Genomic DNA, 26,768 nt, shown 5'->3' with positions numbered 1-26,768 from the left:
GGTCACCAAAGACTGCATAACACATTCCTGCGGAGGGAGCTGGTAGGAACGTTGGGTTGCTTGGTCAATGGCCAGGGTCAACGGCGGCGTGGTGTATTCCGCAAATATGGCCGACTGTGAGGGCGGGCACAAGCCGGCGTGAGCAGGTTAAACGTTGAGTTTTATAAGGGCACCACGGGGTGACCAGCCCCTCCCCACCCAGCCCCACCCAGCCCCTCCCCACCCTCCCCTCTCCACCCTCCCCTCTCCACCCAGCCCCACTCCTCCCATTTTTGGATGCACGACGGAACAGACGGACACAATAATCCCCCTTGGGATGGTGTAACCAGGAGGTTCCTACCAGTATAAACACAATCTTATCATATTTGTGTCTGCCCATAAATTGGCAAAACTATAGCTCTGAGCAGTAAACATTGGTGTGACTGTCATGCAACAAAGTCGTGGCAATGTATTGGAAGGTTTTTAATACGTTCTTAGATTTATGACCGAATTCTAAGTCGTTTGACAAGACAGTGAAACCACACATTGGAAAAAATTATGGAAAAAAATAACCGACTAAATGTTGGTAAAATCATATTTGTAGTAATATTTGGATTCGTTTACCCAGCAGTCCAGACTTTTAGGAGGGTCCAACCAAGTTTTCACAGTAAAGGGCGGTTGCTCTGTGTATTCCCGACAGAGTGATTTGCAGGTGATGTTTCAGCATTGGCACGTTTAGTCAATACCAAGTTACGTTGTATGCTTTAAGCTTGGGAGAAGAAAACTGCAGAATACCCATGCAGACCAGGGGCAGAACAGACGAACCCCACACAGAAAAGCGCCCAAGTGAGGAATCGAACTCAGGTTTATAGCTACGAGGCACGAGTGTTGCCGGCACACGTCCAGGCAGACGGCAGGCGACACGCCGCACCGTATCAGAGCGTAGCGATCCACCGAAACGTGATCAGGTGCTCGGGGTAGGCCTGCGTATCATTGAAGATGATGAAGATGTCAGGGTGGGCGGTGTTGTCCACCACGCTGTGGAACCGCACAATGGGGCCACCGTCGGTGACCGGAAGCCGGATGGGTGGCGTGAGCATGTTCTCACGGCCCTGCGCAAAATCGCCGGTGAGGACGCGGGCCAAGTACACGTGCTTGCGGCCCGCGGTGTCCGGCGGAGAGTACTGGTCGCGCACCGAGATGCGCGCGCTCGTCGCAAAGTACACGCCCTGGCCGTAGAGCGCCGCTGGGGACACGCGCACACATGCATGTGTCACACCGCCATCCGTATCGTCAGTTATTATTATTGTTGTTGTTCCTGCGCTTGTTGAACCAGGAAATCCTCACCCAGTCTCAAGACTATTTGGGGGAGCGGTGGTGGGGGATGTGGGATGGAGGGACGCTACTGGGCAGTTAGGAGGAAGGTCGCCCTCCCGCAACAGCGGATGGCAGAGGAGCAAAGCTCATAACGTGTCGAGTGCTGGGCCGCTAAAATGCAGCCAGTTGGTATAGTAGGGGGCACGGGTGGTGCATCTGCCAGTCAACCCATGGTACCTGGGTTTGTCCCATGACCTCCTGTCAGCGAGCCACCGACACATCACGTGGCCTCGGAGTGTACCTGGTCTGGCACAAGCATCGTGGTGGGGGTGTTGTTGTTGTTGGGAGTGGGTTGGAGGGGTGAGGATCGTTGGTAACACGTGCACTACACGCTATACACTGAGAAAATTGCAAACACGTACAGCAGACAGAGTTGTTGTTTTATGCAAATGTTAAATACATCGCTAGCGGGCTGGACTTTTCAACTACCCGGGCCAGGATCCACCCGTCACGAGTCTGGCTAGTTGGGGTGGTGTTACTGCACAACACATGGCACTCACCATTTTTCCCACAGAAACTGCGGTTGAAGCCGTGCAAATTGATCTCGGAGCACGCTGCGTCGGCTGTGCCGTGGAACAGGATCCTCTCACAGGGAGGCTGCGAGCACTCGCGCTCAATCTGCTGCTTCTTCAGCAGGAATTGCCGGTAGAGGACGCTGTTGTCCACGCGCTGGATCTGTCAGGCACAACACGCGTGCGATGTGTGCGCGTGTGTGTGTCGTCATGCACGGCGTGCGCATGTTGCTGAGGGTTCTGGCATCATTCTGCATGCCACAATGTCATTGGCATGCTTCATGCAAGGCAGGTAAGCCTTCGTCAAGCACGGCAGTGATTAATGTGATTGGTTTGGATTAGGACGATGGATTTTGGAAGAGTGAAAGGGTTTTCGGAAAGTATTATGCAGTACAGTCATGACTTACTCGTGCATCAGCATAAAATCGCTTGAAGCATTTCTATGTGCGTCTCCACTTGCGAAATACATAACCAACAACGTCTCACATGGCATCATGCAGTTTTCATTTGGAACCTTGAAGCACACAATGCTGCTGTCATCATTTCATCTCCTGCAATAAACAACCCCTATGCCATGGTATAAACAACCCCACCCTCGCTGCACAAGAGACCCAAGCACCAACGCCACCATCCACACTGCACTAGATCCAAGCACCAACCACACTGACACCACTGCACTTTAAGTAGTCGCATTAATCTGCCACGGAGAGGAACTAGAATTCCAAACAGCGAGAGCCTAATCACTCGTATCAGTGCAAGAAACACGTCGTAAAAACCTCCAATAGAGGGACATCTTCAGAGCTCCTCCAGAACGCGTTGGGTCTACCTCTTCCATGCTGGCCAGATGTCTCGGAAGAGGGAGTAACCACACTTAATCCCTTCCCATGCGACCTGCCGATCGACTACCTTGTGGCGTGCTCATCCCGCTGGGTGGACAGGTGGGGGATTTAAAAACATTCGAGATTGAACCGTCAACCTCTGGGCCTGCATGTCCAGTGTGCTGACCATCAACCATGTCCGCAGCCACAACGATAACACTTTAAAAATTGTCACCTGAAGAATTTCAACGTTCACGTTCTCCAGCGATCCAAGAAACTGATCTTTGACTGTTTTAAACTCCTCGTCGTCGGCGTCCAGGTCCACGAGAGCGACGCACTCAGCGGAGGCCAGCGACCCGTGTTCTGTGGCGGAGGCACGCGCATCGAGACGGGAGGCACACACACGGAGAGCACCACTGAGCTGGGAGTGCAAGCGTCCTGCCTGTATGCCCGCAACGCCTACACCCACGCAGCATTGTCCTCTCTACGCAGACACGGGGACGTTATTGCAGCAAGTGCAATATCAATTCTAGATTTGAAGCTTTCGTGACTGCAAGGATTCATACTCTTAGTTTTTTCGGTAAAGTCACGTAGGTAAAAAAATGAAATTAAAATGAATAGACATAAAATATCTTCTTGGTTCTTTCGGTAAAGTCACGTAGAATGGAAATAATAAAATAATAAAAATAAAACATAATAAAATAATTCTCACGACGTTTCGGCCACAACGCAAGCAGTCGTGAGAATTATTTTATTATGTTTTATTGTTATTATTTTATTATTTCCATTCTACGTGACTTTACCGAAAGAACCAAGAAGATGAATCCCTGCAGTCACGAAAGCTTTAAATAGAGAAATAAAATAATAAAAAACACGACGTTTCGGAGGCAACGCAAGTCTCCGTCATCAGGTGGGACCGTCAAACAGGTCCACGTACTCCTCATCCTCTCTTTTAGCCCCGCCCTCCCCCCCCTTCCAATACATCATCATGTGCACCAACAGGGGCTTGCGCACAAACACGTCCACGTCCACGCACACATCGTGCTCTTTTAGCCCCGCTCCCCCCTCCCAACACGTTCCATTCATTGGCTACCACATTCTGATAAGCTCCCCCCCCTCCCCCTTAACTTGTATTTAAGAACTTGCATCTTGGAATCCCTGCCTCACTTGATACAGCAAATCTGCAATATCAATCACAATGATAATTATTGTTTTCGTGTTGTGTATTATAAACTATTGTGCCAAAGCAGGACCTATATGTAACAGAGGCGGTCCTTGCTAGAGAACATTTGGCAGTTAACGAGCATTGCTTCAAGAAAGTCTGATTGCTGATGAAACCTTTAATGCCAAATTCTGTCCAGATTTGCTTGTATCAAACCAACGCTGCTAAAATTATGTTCTCCCAGAAGGCTGTTTGGTTGATGAGATGTGTAGAATAATTGTATTTTTTATATGGAGGGACAGATATGGGCAGTCGGCGCACTGCAATATCTGCTTATTTATCCTGTTACCTGTATTTGTCCTCAAGTGCTCCACGTGGCTAAATTTGCATTTACCTTTCAGGACGATAAACTCGTTTCCAGTACGGCACTTGTAGTGTTCGCTATGAGACAAACCGTGAGGACCTGTGCCTCTTACCTTGACCGAGATCTCTCCTGATAATCTTCACAGATCTTTCGGATCCTTCCCTCAGCTCCTCCATTTTGCGAAAATCAACGGTGTGCAAGTGGCCATTGAAGTGGACCCTGACGCGGGGTTTCTTCTTCTGCCACGCTCTCTCTAAGTAGACGGTGGCATCGGGGGGGTAGGGCATGGCCACTCCTGGCTCGGGGCCCCACAGCCACTCCACGGAGCGCCCAATCAGATCCCTCTCGGTGGCGTCGAGCTGCTCCTGCACGGCCCTCCCGAGCAGCTCGTTGAGGACGCACAGGGCCTCCGCTGTGAACAGCTTGCAGCCGTACAGGCTGAGCCTGCTCCCCTCCACGGTGAGCCGCACCCCGTGCTCGCGCTCCAGAGTGCTTCTCGTCGCCAACGTGAGCTGTTTAAAACATTCGTTTTCCAGTTTGATCTCGTGAAAGTAACCGTCAATATTTTTGACCAAATGATCTTTGATTCGGTCGATGCTGCCGCTTGCGTCGGCACAGATGATGAGCTCAATATTGTCAGAGAAGCTCTGCGGTTGGAGAGAGAGTCGGTCCGTGTCGGCTTTCGTGGACATTTCAATGGCCTTTTCAAATTCACAATTCATGGGGTTTGCTGTTTCTGACACAGAGAGACTGAGCGCCAACTGATAGACATTCTCGTTCTCTCTATCCAGGTTCTGCGTGGAGAGCTGCAAGACTTCCTCCAGTAGCTCCTCCTCACTCCGCATCTTCTCCTCCTGTACGAGGGAATTCTGAATGGCCATCTGGAGCTGCTCCTCCTCGTTCAGAGTCACATTCGATTGGAAATGTCTGAGTGACAGCTCCTTTGCCCGCTCAAAATCAAGCTCCTCTGTGCTGGCATCGACGCCAGCTGATGTGTTTTCCTGATCATCTTGACCTCCGGCTTCCATGAGAGCGAGGTTAGCTTCTTCACCGAGTGCTTCTGGTCTGTCAGCCTGTTCTCCGTACACCTCCCCACCGATGCTATTAGGCTGGGCGGATCCCCGTTCAGTCTCCACACTTATTTCCACCGAATCATTGCTGCCGATCGTGCTCGTAATCTCAGCCGTTTCACGTTGAGCGCCACCTAGTGAAAACACATTGACATTTTCAGATGTTCTGCGCATTACAGGAATCGTGAACAATAATTACTGCTCGATTCAATTCCCTGCAGGGCAAGGCCAAGAATCGCATCTACATTGCACCATAACGTAACAAAACGTCTCTGAGTGGATTCTCTTTTTGTTTTTGCACAGGGGACCCATTCACTGATGGCAACTGTCCCTGTGCTGCACAAGGCGACTCAGCACTACCCTGCAAGTGGCATTGGTCTGCCAGTAGGGGACGATGATTGCTGTGCAATCACAAGTCATTTATGGGTCATTTTTCAAATTTGTACCCTGACGCCAGCACACAATGGCCAACTCTTTTCGAACGACGTCAGGTGATCTCTAACGTGCACTGTGAAGCGGACAGCGCGTAGTTAAGAACTCTTGAGACAAACCTGGGCCACGGGGCATAGAATATGAACGGCAGTTATCCTGTGTCCCGCGGAGTTCATATTCTACGTATTGTTTTACCAGTTCAGAAAAACTAGCTCATCAATGCAACCAACCCTGTTTGTTAATGTGTCCCAAAACCCAACCGGATTTTTTTGTCTTTCCTAAATTTAACTCAAAACTATCCTTGTGAGATTCGTTAAAACCTTTTTTAAAAGCACCTCCCTGGTGACCAAGATAAGAGCACTGCATTGCTGTAATCCTTGAACTCTGCGCGAAGAAAACATTGGGAAGACTTCATTGCAGACTTGGAGCTAACTCACTCCAGCTGTAACACCTGATAACTCCTCCAAAACCTCGGTTCCTCAAGACCAACAAAGCACAGACCACAAAAGACGACAGCGAATGTTGTGGCTTCCCACATACTGTCCTGTTCAAATGCACCAATCGACAAGCTTACCAAACCAGTTGTCCAGCAACAACTCTGTCAACAATTATTGCAAGCAGCAGGTCTAACAAGATCGTAACACTGTCGATTAGCACTGTTGGCTTCGTGCGGCGCGAAATAAGTTCAACTACATACATACGAAGTGGCCCAGAGGGCCACAAAGTCCAACAAGGCACAGGGATATGATGGCCTGTATCCTGAGTTCCTAAAGATCCTGAGACTATAAGGACAATAATAATGGCACCAATACAAATTACACTAAATCATGATCATTGCAAATGAATTCCAGTGCTGCATTCATCCCCTGTACGAACCCAGCAGCAGTGAAGGGAATGCACCATCCTGCATCTGTACGAAGCGTTACCTGCAGGGAGGCTCATCCTGGGAGAGTTGCAGCTCTCCGTGCGCACAAAGCGAGGTGCGACCTCCTCTCCTCGCGCCTCCGCGCTCGCCTGTCGCGCTGGCGCGCAACAGCTCTCCAGGAGCCGCAAGTTGGACCAGCTGGTGTCTTTGGGCCGGATCTTACAGAGGAATTGCTGCTCTGTCTGGGAGAGCAGCTCCTGGCCAATGTGATGGCACAGCAGGCGGGTGATGCCCGGCCTGGGCACGGAGACGGTGGTGCACAGCACCGAGGAGGGCGACACCAGGCTCTGCAGAATCTCCCGCACATTGCCGCAGCACACCTCCGTCCCATACATCTGTGGAAAGGCATCGACGCAAAGAGAGGACACTTCGGTCAGCAGGGTGGCACAGTGGAAACGCTCGTGCCTCACAGCAACAATCGCCTGGGTTCGATTCTTGATTCGGGCACCGATGTAGAGTTGAAATGTCCTCTACTGTGATGCATGGGTTTCCTCCGGGATCTCTGGTTCGTCCCATCGCTAATAATATCATGCAATGTAACATCCCAAAGCTGAAACAAAATCCTCTGTAAATTGCGAATTGGGATTACACACAGAACAGCATCACCCCCTACTGCAAAATCTTGGCAGGATCTTTCTGGGAAAAAGTATTCACTCAGGAAGGCTTTCCTGGGTAAACAAGCAGAATAATAACTTAAAACATGGTTTGGCAAACTGACACTTGGATATACACCCTCGGTTATAAATTACCTGTTAATTGCCATTCATCATTACTGAGGCGGTATTCATTTACAGTTTATAGCCCTGAGCCAGTGGTGGAAATTCCACATTCTTATGCCGGGGAGCGAGTGTATCCAGAGGAAGGCCACTATTGATTTCCCTAAAAAGTGGAACTCATCTTATCGACCATTACTTGACCCTGCACCTCCGATCAGCACGGTTGGCTTCGTACGGTGCAAAAAAAGACAAATATGTACGGTGCAAAAAGTTCAACATACGTACATACATCATGGATCCAGACATACTAAAATAGTATCTCTAGAGAAACAAGATGGTGAACCGGATGTCATTCCTATTTCTATAGAGTGGCATCATCGTAACTGAAGATGTTGAAAGTTCAAAGTTAAACAAAAGAGCACACAATGCAATTGGATCCAATCCGATCTTTATTTAACCAGCAGGTGGAAATGACCCATAAAGACACACGCATGTAAACGTGGTCTTGCTTGCTCACAAGGGCGAAGCAATAGATTTGAAATCACATTGCGGTGAAGTCGATGAATGATAGGAAAAGAAGAAAGCTGCCCAACAAAATGCAGGAGACGCAGAACTTGGTAAAACTATTGGGTGAGGAATTATAGAGGCATAAGAAGACACACGCATCATCATACAGGCAAGCAGCAACAAGAAAATTGATGGTGGCTCTTAAGAGAGCCATGTGCAGCTGTAAAAGTTTTACAGACTAAATTAATGTCGGCATTTCTACCCAGAAATTAGGCCCCTCAAATGTGAATAATTTCCCATTCATCTGTTAGAAAGGCCTGAGCTGACTTTAACGGTCACACATCCACTGGGCAACACACGTGGCAATAAATAGTTCACACAAATATAGGGGAACCAAAGTTATTGGATATTTAGAGGTCAACTAATCGCATCAGGTGAATTTGTTAAATATGTTTCCACCAAGTACCAACCAAATACCATAAACAAGATCCATAGCAGGCACGTGAGAATTAAATATCAGCATTGTATTTATTGTGAAAAGAAATTTCATTGAGTGGAAATGGTCACATCAAAAGAAGAAAGATCGTAGAAAACAGGTCCCAAATAAAAACAGACATTGTTGAAATAAATATTTCCACGCAACCACAGAATTACAAACGCATTGAGAGAGCAGCACATTCACAAGTCAAGACAGACGTCGGGGATTCGAACGGTGAGCCTCTGCAACAAGCGATGAACGCGTTACCACTGTGCCGCATCGCCTCCATCGGCCACGTGGCCAGCCTGGAGCACAATTGCAAAAGAGGCATCTTTGTTATATTCCTGCGAGTACTCAACGATTTCACAATACCTTCAAGCCAATGACGGGAGGCTCCATCACAGGGATGAGTGTTATCTGCTCGCTGATCTGCTGCAGGATGCTTGTGTAATGCTCCTGCAGGAAATCCAGCACGGCTTCCTCCATGGGGAACACGCTCTCCACCACGGCGTGCTCCCGCAGGAACGTTGCCACCTTCGCCTGGACACAAGCTTGCAGTTCACGCAGAGCGATCACCTCCATGTGTCCATCCCCACATTCAAAGTGGACGGGCCCTGCCACCTCAAGCCCCTGCACAAACTCTGACCATTCCTGCGTTGACATGACCGCGGCCTGGTCGGATGGCAAAGGCAATTGGAAACTGTGCACCCTGTCAGAGATGGCTTCCTTCAGGGAGTTGCCGCTTTCTTCCCCAAACGAGCCAATCTGCACGGAGGAATCGGTCACCCTGTAAATGGCATTAATCTTCTCCTCATTACAAACGTTTCCAATATATTTAGAAACGTTGCTCTTTTTCAGAAATGCCAATAATTTGGAATCGATTGCCCAAGGTATTTCAATTACTTCACTCAACAGTGTCAACAGGCGACACTTGGCTTCCATAATGTCACTGCGATTTGTGCCGGTTATCTGAATCTCATTTTGCGAAACCTTGATTTTCAGGCCTTCAAATCCATTTTCCATTGAGCCGATGACTTGCTGCAGCAAAGGCGACAAATACGCAAGGCTCGCTTTGAGAACAACGGTCTCCGTGATTTCTGCTGAAGCTGTGCCGCCATCTCTCGGGCCGGCGTTCCCATTGCGCGTGTCCCTCTCGCAGTGCGCTGTGCCACCACCTCTCGACCGCTCGTGCATTCCCGCTGCAGTGTCGTCCACTGGCAAGGGCACCGATACCAGAGTCGCTGTGGCTGAGGGAGCAGTGTCGTCCATGCTTTCGTCCGAAGGACCCTCCTCCAGCTGCAGGAAGTACGGTTTCACCTCGAGGCGACGATTGTGAAGGGTGTGAGTTTGCTGGAGCACTTGGTCCACCACTGCACACAAGAATCACACCACAATCATATCCACTCACATTTTAAACCTTCTTTTTGGTTCTTTCGGTAAAGTCACGTAGAAGGGAAATAATAAAATAATAAAAATAAAACATAATAAAATAATTCTCACGACGTTTCGGCCACAACCTTGTAGTTGTTTCTCTCTCTCAAGTTTAACAGTAATATCAACTGGTCAGGTGACTCAGGCTTTCGTCCCTTTTTGGGTTGATAAAATAAGTAGCAGTCGATGGGGAAGTTAACTGCGGTTGGCCTATGGATATTGCTCACCCACGCCAATGAAATGGGGAATTTGCACCACCGGCTTTAGGCTGTAAACAGGAGACGATCACCACCTCAATACCCATTAGAGCAGGAAATACATTTGATGTCTAGCCTCCTGAAAGTCTGAAGGTCAGCTGGGCCATATGTCCTGTCAGGAAATTACCCAAAATGTGAGACCTCAAAAGTGCTTCTTCGAACAATTGAACTGGTCTACAACTTTTTAGACGTTGTCTGCTTCAGAGATGAAATGTGCTGTTTATTATGGATTTTGATGTGCTGAGTTCAAATATGACAATAACAACAACTGATTGGCTACTGTTGCCAAGATATTAAAGTTTTTACATTTTACGTCTATGTATATTGTGTAGATAGAGTTTTAATCATACATTGTAAACCTCGGTCTTTTAATGTGTTTATGGTTGCTTAGCATGATAACAGGTCACCTGTTCTGTTCATGCAACACTTTAAAAAACAGCAAAAGGGTTATATAAATAAAATGTATTATGAAACAAAAGGCAAAAAACTATTGTGTCTATAAGTACATAGTTTAGTCCTTATTCAGTGTCTACTCGGCGCTTCTTGGCTTGTCTCTTGTATTCATCAAATGGAGCATCTCTTCTGACTATCCAGCAATAGTCTGCACGCATCGATGGGCTCCATTTGCCCTGATAGCGTTTCTCCATTGTCGCAATGTCCTGGTGACATCGCTCGCCATGCTCACCGCTCACTGCTCCGCAGTTCCCTGGGAAAAACATCGAGATGAGATTCTAGATTTTAAGTTTTCGTGACTGCAAGGATTCATACTTTTTGTTTTTTTAGGTAAAGTCACGTAGGTAAATTTTTTTTTTTTTTACCAACATTAATCCTCAAAACTGTGGATGACTGAATATCAAGTCACAAACGAAATGTATACTGGCTGGCAGGGTGATGGTGGTGGTAACACTCGTGCCTCACAGCAGGAAGTACCCAGGCTAAATTCCCAACTATGGCGGCCTTCCTGTATGTAGGTTGCATGGTCTCTCCGGTTTTTCATGGGTTTGCGGTGGCTTTTCTGGTTCCTTCCAAATAAATAATAACCCCCTAAAAATTACCCGTGAGATGATTTATAGCAACATCGCCCCCTACTGTGAAAGCTTGGCAAGACCCCCCCAGAGTCTTTAGACTTGGTGAGGCTTTTCTGGGTAAACAAGCGTAATAAAACGAGAGACTTTGTGCTCTTACTTGACTGAAATAAGACGGGCCTGGTTAAACCGAGCCTGGTTAAACCGGCCCGGATTCGAACCTTGGCTTCTTACGGCACGACATTAGCACTGCTTAGTGCATTACTAAACCTGGCGTGGGCCGTATGGTACTGCTGCTGTACTGCTGTGTGGACATTCAGACCTTTCATCTTCTTGGTTCTTTCGGTAAAGTCACGTAGAAGGGAAATGATAAAATTATAAAAATAAAACATAATAAAATATTATGTTTTGATTTTTATTATTTAAAAATAAAACGTAATAAAATATTACGTTTTTATTTTTATTATTTAAAAATAAAACGTAATAAAATATTATGTTTTTATCTTCTTGGTTCTTTCGGTAAAGTCACGTAGAAGGGAAATAATAAAATTAAAATAATAAAATAAATATAATTTTATTGTTTTAAAATAATAAAAAAAAAATTAATTATGCTTTGTTTTTATTATTTAAAATTATAATTATTTAAAATAATATAATTATTTTATTGTTTTATTTTTATTGTTTAATAATTTCCCTTCTACGTGTCTTTACCGAAAGAACCATGAAGATGAATCCATGCAGCCACGAAAGCTTTAAATCGAAATAATGTTTTTATTTTTATTATTTTATTATTTCCCTTCTACGTGACTTTACCGAAAGAACCAAGAAGATGAATCCCTGCAGTCACGAAAGCTTTAAATCGAAATTCAGACCTTTGTCGCTGTGGAAGGTGACGATGGCGTGGCCTCCAAGTGGCGACAGAGCCACGTTCTGTACTGCGCCGCCGCCGCTCTGCCGGCTCTCAAAGTACAGCATCACCAAGTCCTGGCACACGGTGGGGTCCAGGTTTCCTACCCACAGGCGTGAGGTGACCGGCACCCACTCGGCACGCAGCCGCGCTCCCTCCAGGCAACGCTCCTCGCATCGACGCACGAACAGCTTCAACTCTGATGGGAAATCGAAGTGCGCGCCATTATCAGCGCTTCACGCAGCCGTCCGCCGTAGAAACTAAGCTTTGACATTTCTTGAAATGCAAATATAGTTCACAAATGTGCTTCTGTTCCAAGAGCAAAGCACTGTATCCTTTTGGGACAGTAAGAAGGAAACCTGAACAGGCACACTCTTGCTGAGATGCGGAGCTGCATCAGCAACGAACGCATTACCAGACTCACGAAACTATGCTACCGGTAAAGTCACGTAGAAGGGAAACAATAAAATAATAATAATAATATAAAATAAAATTCTCACGTTTCGATTGCAACACAAGCAATCATCATCAGGTGACATTTTTTTTGCTGTGGTTTTCACACCTGATGATTGCTTGTGTTGCAATCGAAACGTCGTGAGAATTTTATTGTTTAATATTTATTTTATTTTATTATTTCCCTTCTACGTGACTTTACCGAAACAACCAAGAATATGAATTCCTGCAGTCATGAAAGCTTTAAATAAAAATTTATGCTGCCAGTCTCTACTAATTACGCCACACAACACGACTGTTACAAGTAGAGCACAATTCATATAAACCAGGCGGTGTACACCGTTGAACTGTTGATGTGTCTGACTGGCGTATAAACGTAGACTGTGTAAGCTTCAGGTTTGAATGTGTGTACTCGTGTCGTTACGTGTGCCGTGTGTGCAAACTGACACCCTGGACACGTTTACAAAACGAGACGTTCTACTGGAGGGGTTCGCCAGGTGAAATATTTGAATACAAAATACATGCACATGTGATAATTGGTTTTTTACCCTTCTATCTGGCAACAAAACTGACACCTTTTTTTACAAGGAGTCATGTTTGCATAGACCACAATACCTGCAGCCATAATGCAAACAAAAAACATAACTCTGATAATATATGCACCGTCATCTGGTCCAACCCATGTGAGACTAGGCTCTAAGGAAAGCTGTCTCGGGTGTGGACCAATCAACTTCAAGGACAGTGCATACATTATCAGAGTTCTGTTTTTTGTTTGCATTATGACTGCAGGTATTGTGGTCTATGCAAACATGACTCCTTGTAAAAAAGGTGTCAGTTTTGTTGCCAGATAGAAGGGTAAAAAACAATTATCATATTTTTTACTGGCAAATGAGGTTCCAATGGTGTAAATGCTTACCCCGAGCTCTCATACTCTGATGGTGCATTGTCTTTGAGTTGTGCGCCTTTTGGCGTCATCTGGTCCAACCCATGTGAGACGAGGCTCTAAGGAAAGCTATCTGACAGTGCATATATTATCAGAGTTATGTTTTTTGTTTGCATTATGGCTGCAGGTATTGTGGTCTATGCAAACATGACTCCTTGTAAAAAACATGCACATGTATTTTGTAGTTGTTGGCAGTTACAAGTAATGCTAGATACCACTGGAGAAACACGCGTGGGTTTTAACCAGGTACTTTGTTTTCTCCCACGCGTAAAAACACTGATTACTGAGGTTGGCCAAACATCCCAGTATAGGACCGTAGAACTTGGACAATTGATGGGGCCAGTTCTGGCTGCCTCCCTGCTTGTCGCCCCTGAATCACTCTCACTCTCCGAGTGAATGAAAACCGCAGGTTAAAAAGTGTACGTCTTAAGTATCATCACGGCCCTCAGGGTCTTGCTTTTGTCAGCGACCCACCAAGAGGTGGCGGCCCCTTGTGAAAGTGCACGAGAGCCGAGGTTCTGCCGGCTCCGTAGTGCAGAGCGAAGTCCTCGGCGCTGGCCCCGCTCAGAGCCTCCACGTACAGCTGGAGCACCTCCACCTGCGTCGTCGCCTTCAGGCCCACAAGCAGCACTTTGGTGGGGTCGAGAGGGAGGCACTGTGACACCCGCAGAGGGACGCCGCACAGGTTGTGCTCCGTCTGCCTCAACACCGCCCGCATGTCTGCACACATCACCAGAAAGCGCCACAGCTTAAGCGAGGTTGCTGCTGCTGCTGCTGCAAGACCGGTTGGAGTCGCGGCTGTATTTTTGTATTGTTCTGATTGTTCATCTAGGAAAGCATCACTCTTAAGATTTTTTGAGGAGGGTCCTGCCAAGTTTTCGCCGTCGGGGTCGACGTTGCTGTGCGAAATCCCAGTTGAGTCGTTTGAGGGTAAAACTTTTCAGCATGGGATGTTCGTGGCCAATGCGAGTTTACATTGCGTGTTATTGAGCTGTGGAAGAAAACCGATGCAGAACAGGGAGGAAAACCCATGCACAACGGGGGGAGAACACACAAACCCCACTAAGAAAATCTCCCAAGTCGGCAATCAAACCAAGGTGCTTCTATTTCGAGGCACAAGTGTCAAACTACAGCGCCCGCCCGCCACCCTGCCGCCCATCCTGACAAAAACTAACAAATTGCCACGTTCTGTCCACGTGACAATCCTCGCTAATTGTCTGTGTCGGCTGGTGGCGGGTTTAACGACACATTTATATTCATATTCTTGGATCTTTCGGTAAAGTCACGTAGAAGGGAAATAATAAAAATAATAAAATTCTCACGACGTTACGGCCACAACACAAGCAGCCGTCAAGCTCAGGTGAAGAACAGAGTTGTTAGAGCTGTCGGAAAGACAGCGTCCTAATGAACACTGACACATTTATAATTTACGCGATCTAACCCCCCCAAAAAAAGACCCTTTGTATTATGAACAAACGACGAGGTGGCGTCGTTGTCATCATCGTCGTCATCATCATCGTCGTCTTCATCATCGTCTTCATCGTCGTCGTCGTCATCGTCGTCATCATCGTCGTCGTCGTCATCATCATCGTCGTCGTCGCCTTTGTACCTTCCACACTTTTGAAAGTGACTCGGGCCTCTCGATTGGGGGTCAAGCTGACATCGGCCACGGGCCCCCCTCCCGACCGCTTCTTGTTCTCGAAGTACATCGCCAGCAGCTCCGACGACAGCGCGGCGCCCTCCAGCCCCGTCACGGTGATGCTGAGCGCCACGGCGTCCTCGCCACCGTCCTGCAGCGAGTTCACCTCCCCCCCCATGCCCTCATCCTCGTCCATGCTTCTGCTTCCTCGTCAGCGTGCCAGCAGCAGCGGGGTGAAGGGGGAGTCAGGGGGGGGTGAGGGGGGGGGGTGAGAGGGGTGGTGAGGGGGGGCAAAGATCGACAACATGTGGGGTTGTGGCCGCTGCTCTCAACCACAACTCACTCGCTCTCATAATCAGCGCTCTTTACATGGAGTCACTACACTCACACTCACCACTCTCACACTCACCACTCTCACACTCACCACACTCACCACCCTCACACTCACCACTCTCACCACTCTCACCACACTCACACTCACCACACTCACCACCCTCACACTCACCACCCTCACACTCACCACTCACCACACTCACCACTCACCACACTCACCACCCTCACACTCACCACTCACCACCCTCACACTCACCACTCCCACACTCACCACTCTCACACTCACCACACTCACACTCACCACTCTCACACTCACCACACTCACCACTCTCACACTCACCACACTCACCACTCTCACACTCACCACTCACCACCCTCACACTCACCACTCCCACTCACCACTCCCACACTCACCACACTCACCACTCTCACACTCACCACTCCCACACTCACCACGCTCACACTCACCACCCTCACCACCCTCACACTCACCACTCTCACCACTGTCACACTCACCACCCTCACACCCACCACCCTCACACTCACCACTCCCACACTCACCACCCTCACACTCACCACCCTCACACTCACCACTCACCACACTCACCACTCACCACTCTCAACGCTCGCCTCTCACCACACTCACCACTGTCACACTCACCACCCTCACACTCACCACTCACCACACTCACCACTCTCACACTCACCACTCACCACACTCACCACCCTCAACGCTCGCCACTCTCACACTCACCACCCTCACACTCGCCACTCACCACACTCACCACTCACCACCCTCACACTCACCACACTCACCACTGCCACACTCACCACACTCACCACTCACCACTCACCACCCTCAACGCTCGCCTCTCACCACACTCACCACTGTCACACTCACCACCCTCACACTCACCACTCACCACACTCCAAACTCTCACACTCACCACACTCACCACTCACCACCCTCACCACTCTCACACTCACCACCCTCACACTCACCACACTCACCACTCACCACACTCACACTCACCACTCACCACCCTCACACTCACCACACTCACACTCACCACTCACCACTCTCACACTCACCACACTCACCACTCACCACACTCACCACATTCACCACTCACCACCCTCAACGCTCGCCTCACCACACTCACCACACTCACCACTCACCACACTCACACTCACCACACTCACCACTCACCACACTCCCACACTCACCACACTCACCACTCTCACACTCACCACTCACCACACTCACCACCCTCACACTCACCACACTCACACTCACCACCCTCACACTCACCACTGCCACTGCCACACTCACCACACTCACACTCACCACACTCACCACTCACCACACTCACCACTGCCACACTCACCACACTCACACTCACCACACTCACCACTCACCACACTCACACTCACCACACTCACCACTCTCACACTCACCACTCACCACACTCACCACTCACCACACTCACCACCCTCACACTCACCACTCACCACTCTCACACTCACACTCACCACACTCACCACACTCACTACTCACCACTCTCACACTCACCACACTCACCACTCACCACACTCACCACTCCCACACTCACCACTCACCACCCTCAACGCTCGCCTCTCACCACTGTCACACTCACCACTCTCACACTCAACACTCCCACACTCACCACACTCACCACTCCCACACTCACCACACTCACCACTCTCACACTCACCACACTCACCACCCTCACACTCACCACCCTCACCACTCACCACACACACCACTCACCACCCTCACACTCACCACTCACCACACTCACCACACACACTCACCACCCTCACACTCACCACACTCACCACACACACCACTCACCACCCTCACACTCACCACACTCACCACACTCACCACTCACCACACTCACCACCCTCACACTCACCACACTCACCACTCACCACACTCACCACACTCACCACTCACCACACTCACCACACTCACACTCACCACACTCACCACTCACCACACTCACCACACTCACACTCACCACTCACCACACTCACCACACTCACCACCCTCACACTCACCACTCTCACACTCACCACACACACCACTCACCACCCTCACACTCACCACTCACCACACTCACACTCACCACTCACCACACTCACCACACACACCACACACACCACACACCACCCTCACACTCACCACACTCACCACACACACCACTCACCACCCTCACACTCACCACACTCACCACACTCACCACTCACCACACTCACCACCCTCACACTCACCACACTCACCACTCACCACACTCACCACACTCACCACTCACCACACTCACCACACTCACACTCACCACACTCACCACACTCACCACTCACCACACTCACCACACTCACACTCACCACTCACCACACTCACCACACTCACCACACTCACACTCACCACACTCACCACCCTCACACTCACCACCCTCACACTCACCACCCTCACACTCACCACCCTCACACTCACCACTCACCACACTCACCACTCACCACTCTCAACGCTCGCCTCTCACCACACTCACCACTGTCAACATTCACCACCCTCACACTCACCACTCACCACACTCACCACTCTCACACTCACCACTCACCACACTCACCACCCTCAACGCTCGCCACTCTCACACTCACCACCCTCACACTCGCCACTCACCACACTCACCACTCACCACCCTCACACTCACCACACTCACCACTGCCACACTCACCACACTCACCACTCACCACACTCACCACTCACCACCCTCAACGCTCGCCTCTCACCACACTCACCACTGTCACACTCACCACCCTCACACTCACCACTCACCACACTCCAAACTCTCACACTCACCACACTCACCACTCACCACCCTCACCACTCTCACACTCACCACCCTCACACTCACCACACTCACAACTCACCACACTCACACTCACCACTCACCACCCTCACACTCACCACACTCACACTCACCACTCTCACACTCACCACTCACCACACTCACCACATTCACCACTCACCACCCTCAACGCTCGCCTCACCACACTCACCACACTCACCACTCACCACTCACCACACTCACACTCACCACACTCACCACTCACCACACTCACCACACTCCCACACTCACCACACTCACCACTCTCACACTAACCACTCACCACACTCACCACCCTCACACTCACCACACTCACACTCACCACCCTCACACTCACCACACTCACCACCCTCACACTCACCACTGCCACACTCACCACACTCACACTCACCACTCACCACACTCACCACTGCCACACTCACCACACTCACACTCACCACACTCACCACTCACCACACTCACACTCACCACACTCACCACTCTCACACTCACCACTCACCACACTCACCACTCACCACACTCACCACCCTCACACTCACCACTCACCACTCTCACACTCACCACACTCACCACACTCACTACTCACCACTCTCACACTCACCACACTCACCACTCACCACACTCACCACTCCCACACTCACCACTCACCACCCTCAACGCTCGCCTCTCACCACTGTCACACTCACCACTCTCACACTCAACACTCCCACACTCACCACACTCACCACTCTCACACTCACCACACTCACCACCCTCACACTCACCACCCTCACCACTCACCACACTCACCATACACACCACTCACCACCCTCACACTCACCACTCACCACACTCACCACACACACCACTCACCACCCTCACACTCACCACACTCACCACACACACCACTCACCACCCTCACACTCACCACACTCACCACACTCACCACTCACCACACTCACCACCCTCACACTCACCACACTCACCACTCACCACACTCACCACACTCACCACTCACCACACTCACCACACTCACAATCACCACACTCACCACTCACCACACTCACCACACTCACACTCACCACTCACCACACTCACCACACTCACCACCCTCACACTCACCACTCTCACACTCACCACACACACCACTCACCACCCTCACACTCACCACTCACCACACTCACACTCACCACTCACCACACTCACCACACACACCACTCACCACCCTCACACTCACCACACTCACCACACACACCACTCACCACCCTCACACTCACCACACTCACCACACTCACCACTCACCACACTCACCACCCTCACACTCACCACACTCACCACTCACCACACTCACCACACTCACCACTCACCACACTCACCACACTCACAATCACCACACTCACCACACTCACCACTCACCACACTCACCACACTCACACTCACCACTCACCACACTCACCACACTCACACTCACCACACTCACCACCCTCACACTCACCACTCTCACACTCACCACACACACCACTCACCACCCTCACACTCACCACACTCACCACACTCACCACTCACCACACTCACCACCCTCACACTCACCACCCTCACACTCACCACCCTCACACTCACCACTCTCACACTCACCACACACACCACTCACCACCCTCACACTCACCACACTCACCACTCACCACACTCACCACCCTCACACTCACCACCCTCACACTCACCACCCTCACACTCACCACTCACCACACTCACCACTCACCACTCTCAACGCTCGCCTCTCACCACACTCACCACTGTCAACATTCACCACCCTCACACTCACCACTCACCACACTCACCACTCTCACACTCACCACTCACCACACTCACCACCCTCAACGCTCGCCAATCTCACACTCACCACCCTCACACTCGCCACTCACCACACTCACCACTCACCACCCTCACACTCACCACACTCACCACTGCCACACTCACCACACTCACCACTCACCACACTCACCACTCACCACCCTCAACGCTCGCCTCTCACCACACTCACCACTGTCACACTCACCACCCTCACACTCACCACTCACCACACTCCAAACTCTCACACTCACCACACTCACCACTCACCACCCTCACCACTCTCACACTCACCACCCTCACACTCACCACACTCACCACTCACCACACTCACACTCACCACTCACCACCCTCACACTCACCACACTCACACTCACCACTCACCACTCTCACACTCACCACACTCACCACTCACCACATTCACCACTCACCACCCTCAACGCTCGCCTCACCACACTCACCACACTCACCACTCAACACTCACCACACTCACACTCACCACACTCACCACTCACCACACTCACCACACTCCCACACTCACCACACTCACCACTCTCACACTCACCACTCACCACACTCACCACCCTCACACTCACCACACTCACACTCACCACCCTCACACTCACCACACTCACCACCCTCACACTCACCACTGCCACACTCACCACACTCACACTCACCACACTCACCACTCACCACACTCACCACTGCCACACTCACCACACTCACACTCACCACACTCACCACACTCACCACACTCACACTCACCACACTCACCACTCTCACACTCACCACTCACCACACTCACCACTCACCACACTCACCACCCTCACACTCACCACTCACCACTCTCACACTCACACTCACCACACTCACCACACTCACTACTCACCACTCTCACACTCACCACACTCACCACTCACCACACTCACCACTCCCACACTCACCACTCACCACCCTCAACGCTCGCCTCTCACCACTGTCACACTCACCACTCTCACACTCAACACTCCCACACTCACCACACTCACCACTCCCACACTCACCACACTCACCACTCTCACACTCACCACACTCACCACTCACCACACTCACCACACACACCACTCACCACCCTCACACTCACCACTCACCACACTCACCACACACACCACTCACCACCCTCACACTCACCACACTCACCACACACACCACTCACCACCCTCACACTCACCACACTCACCACACTCACCACTCACCACACTCACCACCCTCACACTCACCACACTCACCACTCACCACACTCACCACACTCACCACTCACCACACTCACCACACTCACACTCACCACACTCACCACTCACCACACTCACACTCACCACTCACCACACTCACCACACTCACCACCCTCACACTCACCACTCTCACACTCACCACACACACCACTCACCACCCTCACACTCACCACTCACCACACTCACACTCACCACTCACCACACTCACCACACACACCACTCACCACCCTCACACTCACCACACTCACCACACACACCACTCACCACCCTCACACTCACCACACTCACCACACTCACCACTCACCACACTCACCACCCTCACACTCACCACACTCACCACTCACCACACTCACCACACTCACCACTCACCACACTCACACTCACCACACTCACCACACTCACCACTCACCACACTCACCACACTCACACTCACCACTCACCACACTCACACTCACCACACTCACCACCCTCACACTCACCACTCTCACACTCACCACACACACCACTCACCACCCTCACACTCACCACACTCACCACACTCACCACTCACCACACTCACCACCCTCACACTCACCACCCTCACACTCACCACCCTCACACTCACCACTCACCACACTCACCACTCACCACTCTCAACGCTAGCCTCTCACCACACTCACCACTGTCAACATTCACCACCCTCACACTCACCACACTCACCACTCTCACACTCACCACTCACCACACTCACCACCCTCAACGCTCGCCACTCTCACACTCACCACCCTCACACTCGCCACTCACCACACTCACCACTCACCACCCTCACACTCACCACACTCACCACTGCCACACTCACCACACTCACCACTCACCACACTCACAACTCACCACCCTCAACGCTCGCCTCTCACCACACTCACCACTGTCACACTCACCACCCTCACACTCACCACTCACCACACTCCAAACTCTCACACTCACCACACTCACCACTCACCACCCTCACCACTCTCACACTCACCACCCTCACACTCACCACACTCACCACTCACCACACTCACACTCACCACTCACCACCCTCACACTCACCACACTCACACTCACCACTCACCACTCTCACACTCACCACACTCACCACTCACCACACTCACCACATTCACCACTCACCACCCTCAACGCTCGCCTCACCACACTCACCACACTCACCACTCACCACTCACCACACTCACACTCACCACACTCACCACTCACCACACTCACCACACTCCCACACTCACCACACTCACCACTCTCACACTCACCACTCACCACACTCACCACACTCGCCACCCTCACACTCACCACACTCACACTCACCACACTCACACTCACCACACTCACCACCCTCACACTCACCACTGCCATACTCACCACACTCACACTCACCACACTCACCACTCACCACACTCACCACTCACCACACTCACCACTGCCACACTCACCACACTCACACTCACCACACTCACCACTCACCACACTCACACTCACCACACTCACCACTCTCACACTCACCACTCACCACACTCACCACTCACCACACTCACCACCCTCACACTCACCACTCACCACTCTCACACTCACACTCACCACACTCACCACACTCACTACTCACCACTCTCACACTCACCACACTCACCACTCACCACACTCACCACTCCCACACTCACCACTCACCACCCTCAACGCTCGCCTCTCACCACTGTCACACTCACCACTCTCACACTCAACACTCCCACACTCACCACACTCACCACTCCCACACTCACCACACTCACCACTCTCACACTCACCACACTCACCACTCACCACACTCACCACACACACCACTCACCACCCTCACACTCACCACTCACCACACTCACCACACACACCACTCACCACCCTCACACTCACCACACTCACCACTCACCACGCTCACACTCACCACACTCACCACACTCACCACTCACCACACTCACCACCCTCACACTCACCACACTCACCACTCACCACACTCACCACACTCACCACTCACCACACTCACCACACTCACACTCACCACACTCACCACTCACCACACTCACCACTCACCACACTCACCACCCTCACACTCACCACTCTCACACTCACCACACACACCACTCACCACCCTCACACTCACCACTCACCACACTCACACTCACCACTCACCACACTCACCACACTCACCACACACACCACTCACCACCCTCACACTCACCACACTCACCACACACACCACTCACCACCCTCACACTCACCACACTCACCACACTCACCACTCACCACACTCACCACCCTCACACTCACCACACTCACCACTCACCACACTCACCACACTCACCACTCACCACACTCACACTCACCACACTCACCACACTCACCACTCACCACACTCACCACACTCACACTCACCACTCACCACACTCACACTCACCACACTCACCACCCTCACACTCACCACTCTCACACTCACCACACACACCACTCACCACCCTCACACTCACCACTCACCACACTCACACTCACCACTCACCACCCTCACACTCACCACACACACCACTCACCACCCTCACACTCACCACTCACCACACTCACCACACACACCACTCACCACCCTCACACTCACCACACTCACCACACTCACCACTCTCACACTCACCACCCTCACACTCACCACACTCACACTCACCACACTCACCACCCTCACACTCACCACACTCACCACACTCACACTCACCACCCTCACACTCACCACACTCACACTCACCACACTCACCACCCTCACACTCACCACACTCACCACCCTCACACTCACCACACTCACCACTCACCACACTCACCACCCTCACACTCACCACACTCACCACTCACCACACTCACCACCCTCACACTCACCACCCTCACACTCACCACACTCACCACCCTCACACTCACCACCCTCACACTCACCACACTCACCACCCTCACACTCACCACCCTCACCACTCACCACACTCACCACCCTCACCACCCTCACACTCACCACCCTCACACTCACCACACTCACCACCCTCACACTCACCACCCTCACACTCACCACACTCACCACCCTCACACTCACCACACTCACCACCCTCACGCTCGCCTCACCACCCTCACACTCACCTCACCACCCTCACACTCACCTCACCACCCTCACACTCACCACCCTCACCACTCACCACACTCACCACCCTCACCACCCTCACACTCACCACCCTCACACTCACCACACTCACCACCCTCACACTCACCACACTCACCACCCTCACGCTCGCCTCACCACCCTCACACTCACCTCACCACCCTCACACTCACCACACTCACCACACTCACCACCCTCACACTCACCACACTCACCACACTCACCACACTCACCACCCTCACACTCACCACACTCACCACCCTCACCACCCTCACACTCACCACCCTCACACTCACCACACTCACCACACTCACCACCCTCACACTCACCACCCTCACACTCACCACACTCACCACCCTCACACTCACCACACTCACCACCCTCACGCTCGCCTCACCACCCTCACACTCACCTCACCACCCTCACACTCACCTCACCACCCTCACCTCACCACCCTCACACTCACCACTCGCCTCACCACCACCACTCCGGCACGCGGAAATTGTCGTCATCCGGGGTTTCCTCTTCTCCAAGACGTCACGAGGCGGCGTGATGTGTTCGACGCGGTCCCTTGCAACTGCGCGTGTTGCCGGCGGCGAATGGGGTGCGGGGGTGAGGCCCAGGGCTCGCAGTAAAGTTGTCACAGCAGGGGACGCAGGCGGTAAGCATCGGTCAGTCAACTCGGTCGACCCGTGGCACCCGCTGGGTCTGCCCCGTGACCTCCTTCACGTGGCCTCAACGTGCACCTAGCCTGGCACAGGCGCCGTGGTGACGTCACCGCCACTTAGGGGCCGTCCATAAATGAGTTCACGCACCTGGGGGGGGTGGGGGTCAGACATTTGTGACGAGGGGGTGGGGGGGGTGAGAAATGTGACGTCACATCAAAATGCGCAACTTTAAATAAATATAGACAACACGTTCTAATTAATTAAATTGACTTTTTAATGTTTTCTCCTACAACATCAGAATGCAGCAGCACGTTAGATACGCACTACAATGACAATAGTTTAAATCGATTTGAAGCATGTTTTATTTTTGGGGGGGGGGGGCAGAGCTTTGTGACGTCATATTTGAGGGGGGGGGTGACTTTTTGTGACGCCGTGTGACGAGGGGGGGGTCAAAAATCGTCCAAAATCGCGTGACGTCATTTATGGACGGGCCCCTTAGTGGCGAATGGCGGTTATTGTTGGTGTTGTTAGGATAATGTTATGGGGTTCTTGTTAGGGTTATGGGGTAGCAGTAGGTCTGGGTCAAGAGTGGGTCCAAAAGGGGGGGGGGGTCCCGGGGGGGGGGGTGGGCGGGTCACAGGGGGGGTCCAGGTCTAGGAGGTCTAGGGGGGTCCATGGGGGGGGGGTCCATGGGGGGGGCCCATGGGGGGGGGGGTCCATGGGGGGGGGGGTCCAGGATGGGTATTGTGTGGGGGTTAGGAGTTAGGGTTATAGGTTAGGGCTAGAGGGTGGCTATATGTGCAGTAGGGTCAGGGCTATAGGGTCAGGGCTATAGGGTTGAGTGTGTCAATGGGTCCACTTTTGGGTCTGCACAAGCCTCGTGATGCCCTCTGGTGGACAAACGCACAACTACAGCTGCTGCCCTGCAAGGAACAGAATAAGCGAGCAAGAACGACAGCCTCCACAAAGTCGCCTCTCCCACGTCAACAATGCGAGTGGATCGACTCTCATCTCGTCAGGAGCACGACCTTCTGAGAATGGTCGTTAGATATTAAAATAAAAGTTTAAATACGTCCCCACCCTCCGCTGGCCTTCGCACCTGATTGACTCACACGTGGTATCGCGTCAGTTAGACAATGCACAAATATTTTAACACTTCCACCAGGTCGGCTAATTAAAAAAAAACCATATAAACACATTCCTGCGTTGGGTTGCTCGGTCAAAGGCCAGGGTCAACGGCGGCGTGGTGTATTCCGCAAATCTGGCCGACTGTGAGGGTGGGCACAAGCCGGCGTGAGTAGGTTAAACGTTGAGTTTTATAAGGGCACCACGGGGTGAACAGCCCCTCCCCACCCAGCCCCACCCACTCCCCACCCAGCCCCACCCCTCCCACCCCCCACCCAGCCCCACCCCTCCCACCCCCCACCCAGCCCCTCCCCTCTCCACCCAGCCCCACCCCTCCCATTTTTGGATGCACGACGGACGGACGGACACAATAATCCCCTGTGGGCTGGTGTAACCAGGAGGTTCTCACCAGTATAATGTGCATACTATATATTTCCGAATGGTATG

At 51.4% G+C, this 26,768-nt stretch overlaps 1 protein-coding gene across 4 annotated transcripts; it reads right to left on the bottom strand.

The window, feature by feature from the left end:
- Positions 1–243: 243 nt before the first annotated feature.
- Positions 244–25,082, bottom strand: LOC133360197 (uncharacterized). 4 transcript variants are annotated; one of them, XM_061578829.1, is made up of 11 exons: positions 24,995–25,082; positions 14,966–15,198; positions 13,831–14,076; positions 11,926–12,159; positions 10,714–10,734; positions 8,713–9,710; positions 6,641–6,974; positions 4,325–5,416; positions 2,922–3,049; positions 1,857–2,031; positions 244–1,225 (listed from the first exon to the last, which is right to left on the bottom strand). In XM_061578829.1, the coding sequence occupies exons 2-11, from the start codon at positions 15,189–15,191 to the stop codon at positions 915–917; spliced, it is 3,765 nt and encodes a 1,254-aa protein (XP_061434813.1). In that variant the 5' UTR covers positions 15,192–15,198; positions 24,995–25,082; the 3' UTR covers positions 244–914. The 4 variants fall into 4 exon arrangements, with proteins under 4 accessions (XP_061434813.1, XP_061434821.1, XP_061434805.1 ...); XM_061578837.1 differs by having other exon boundaries at positions 14,966–15,195; positions 24,995–25,064; XM_061578821.1 differs by having other exon boundaries at positions 25,007–25,056.
- Between the last annotated feature and the right edge of the window lie 1,686 nt (positions 25,083–26,768).

The sequence above is a fragment of the Lethenteron reissneri genome, chromosome 8, assembly GCF_015708825.2.
Source record: "Lethenteron reissneri isolate LAM-NWPU_2019-01 chromosome 8, ASM1570882v1, whole genome shotgun sequence".
Lineage (NCBI taxonomy): Eukaryota > Metazoa > Chordata > Hyperoartia > Petromyzontiformes > Petromyzontidae > Lethenteron > Lethenteron reissneri.
This window is presented reverse-complemented; position numbering and strand designations above follow the sequence as displayed.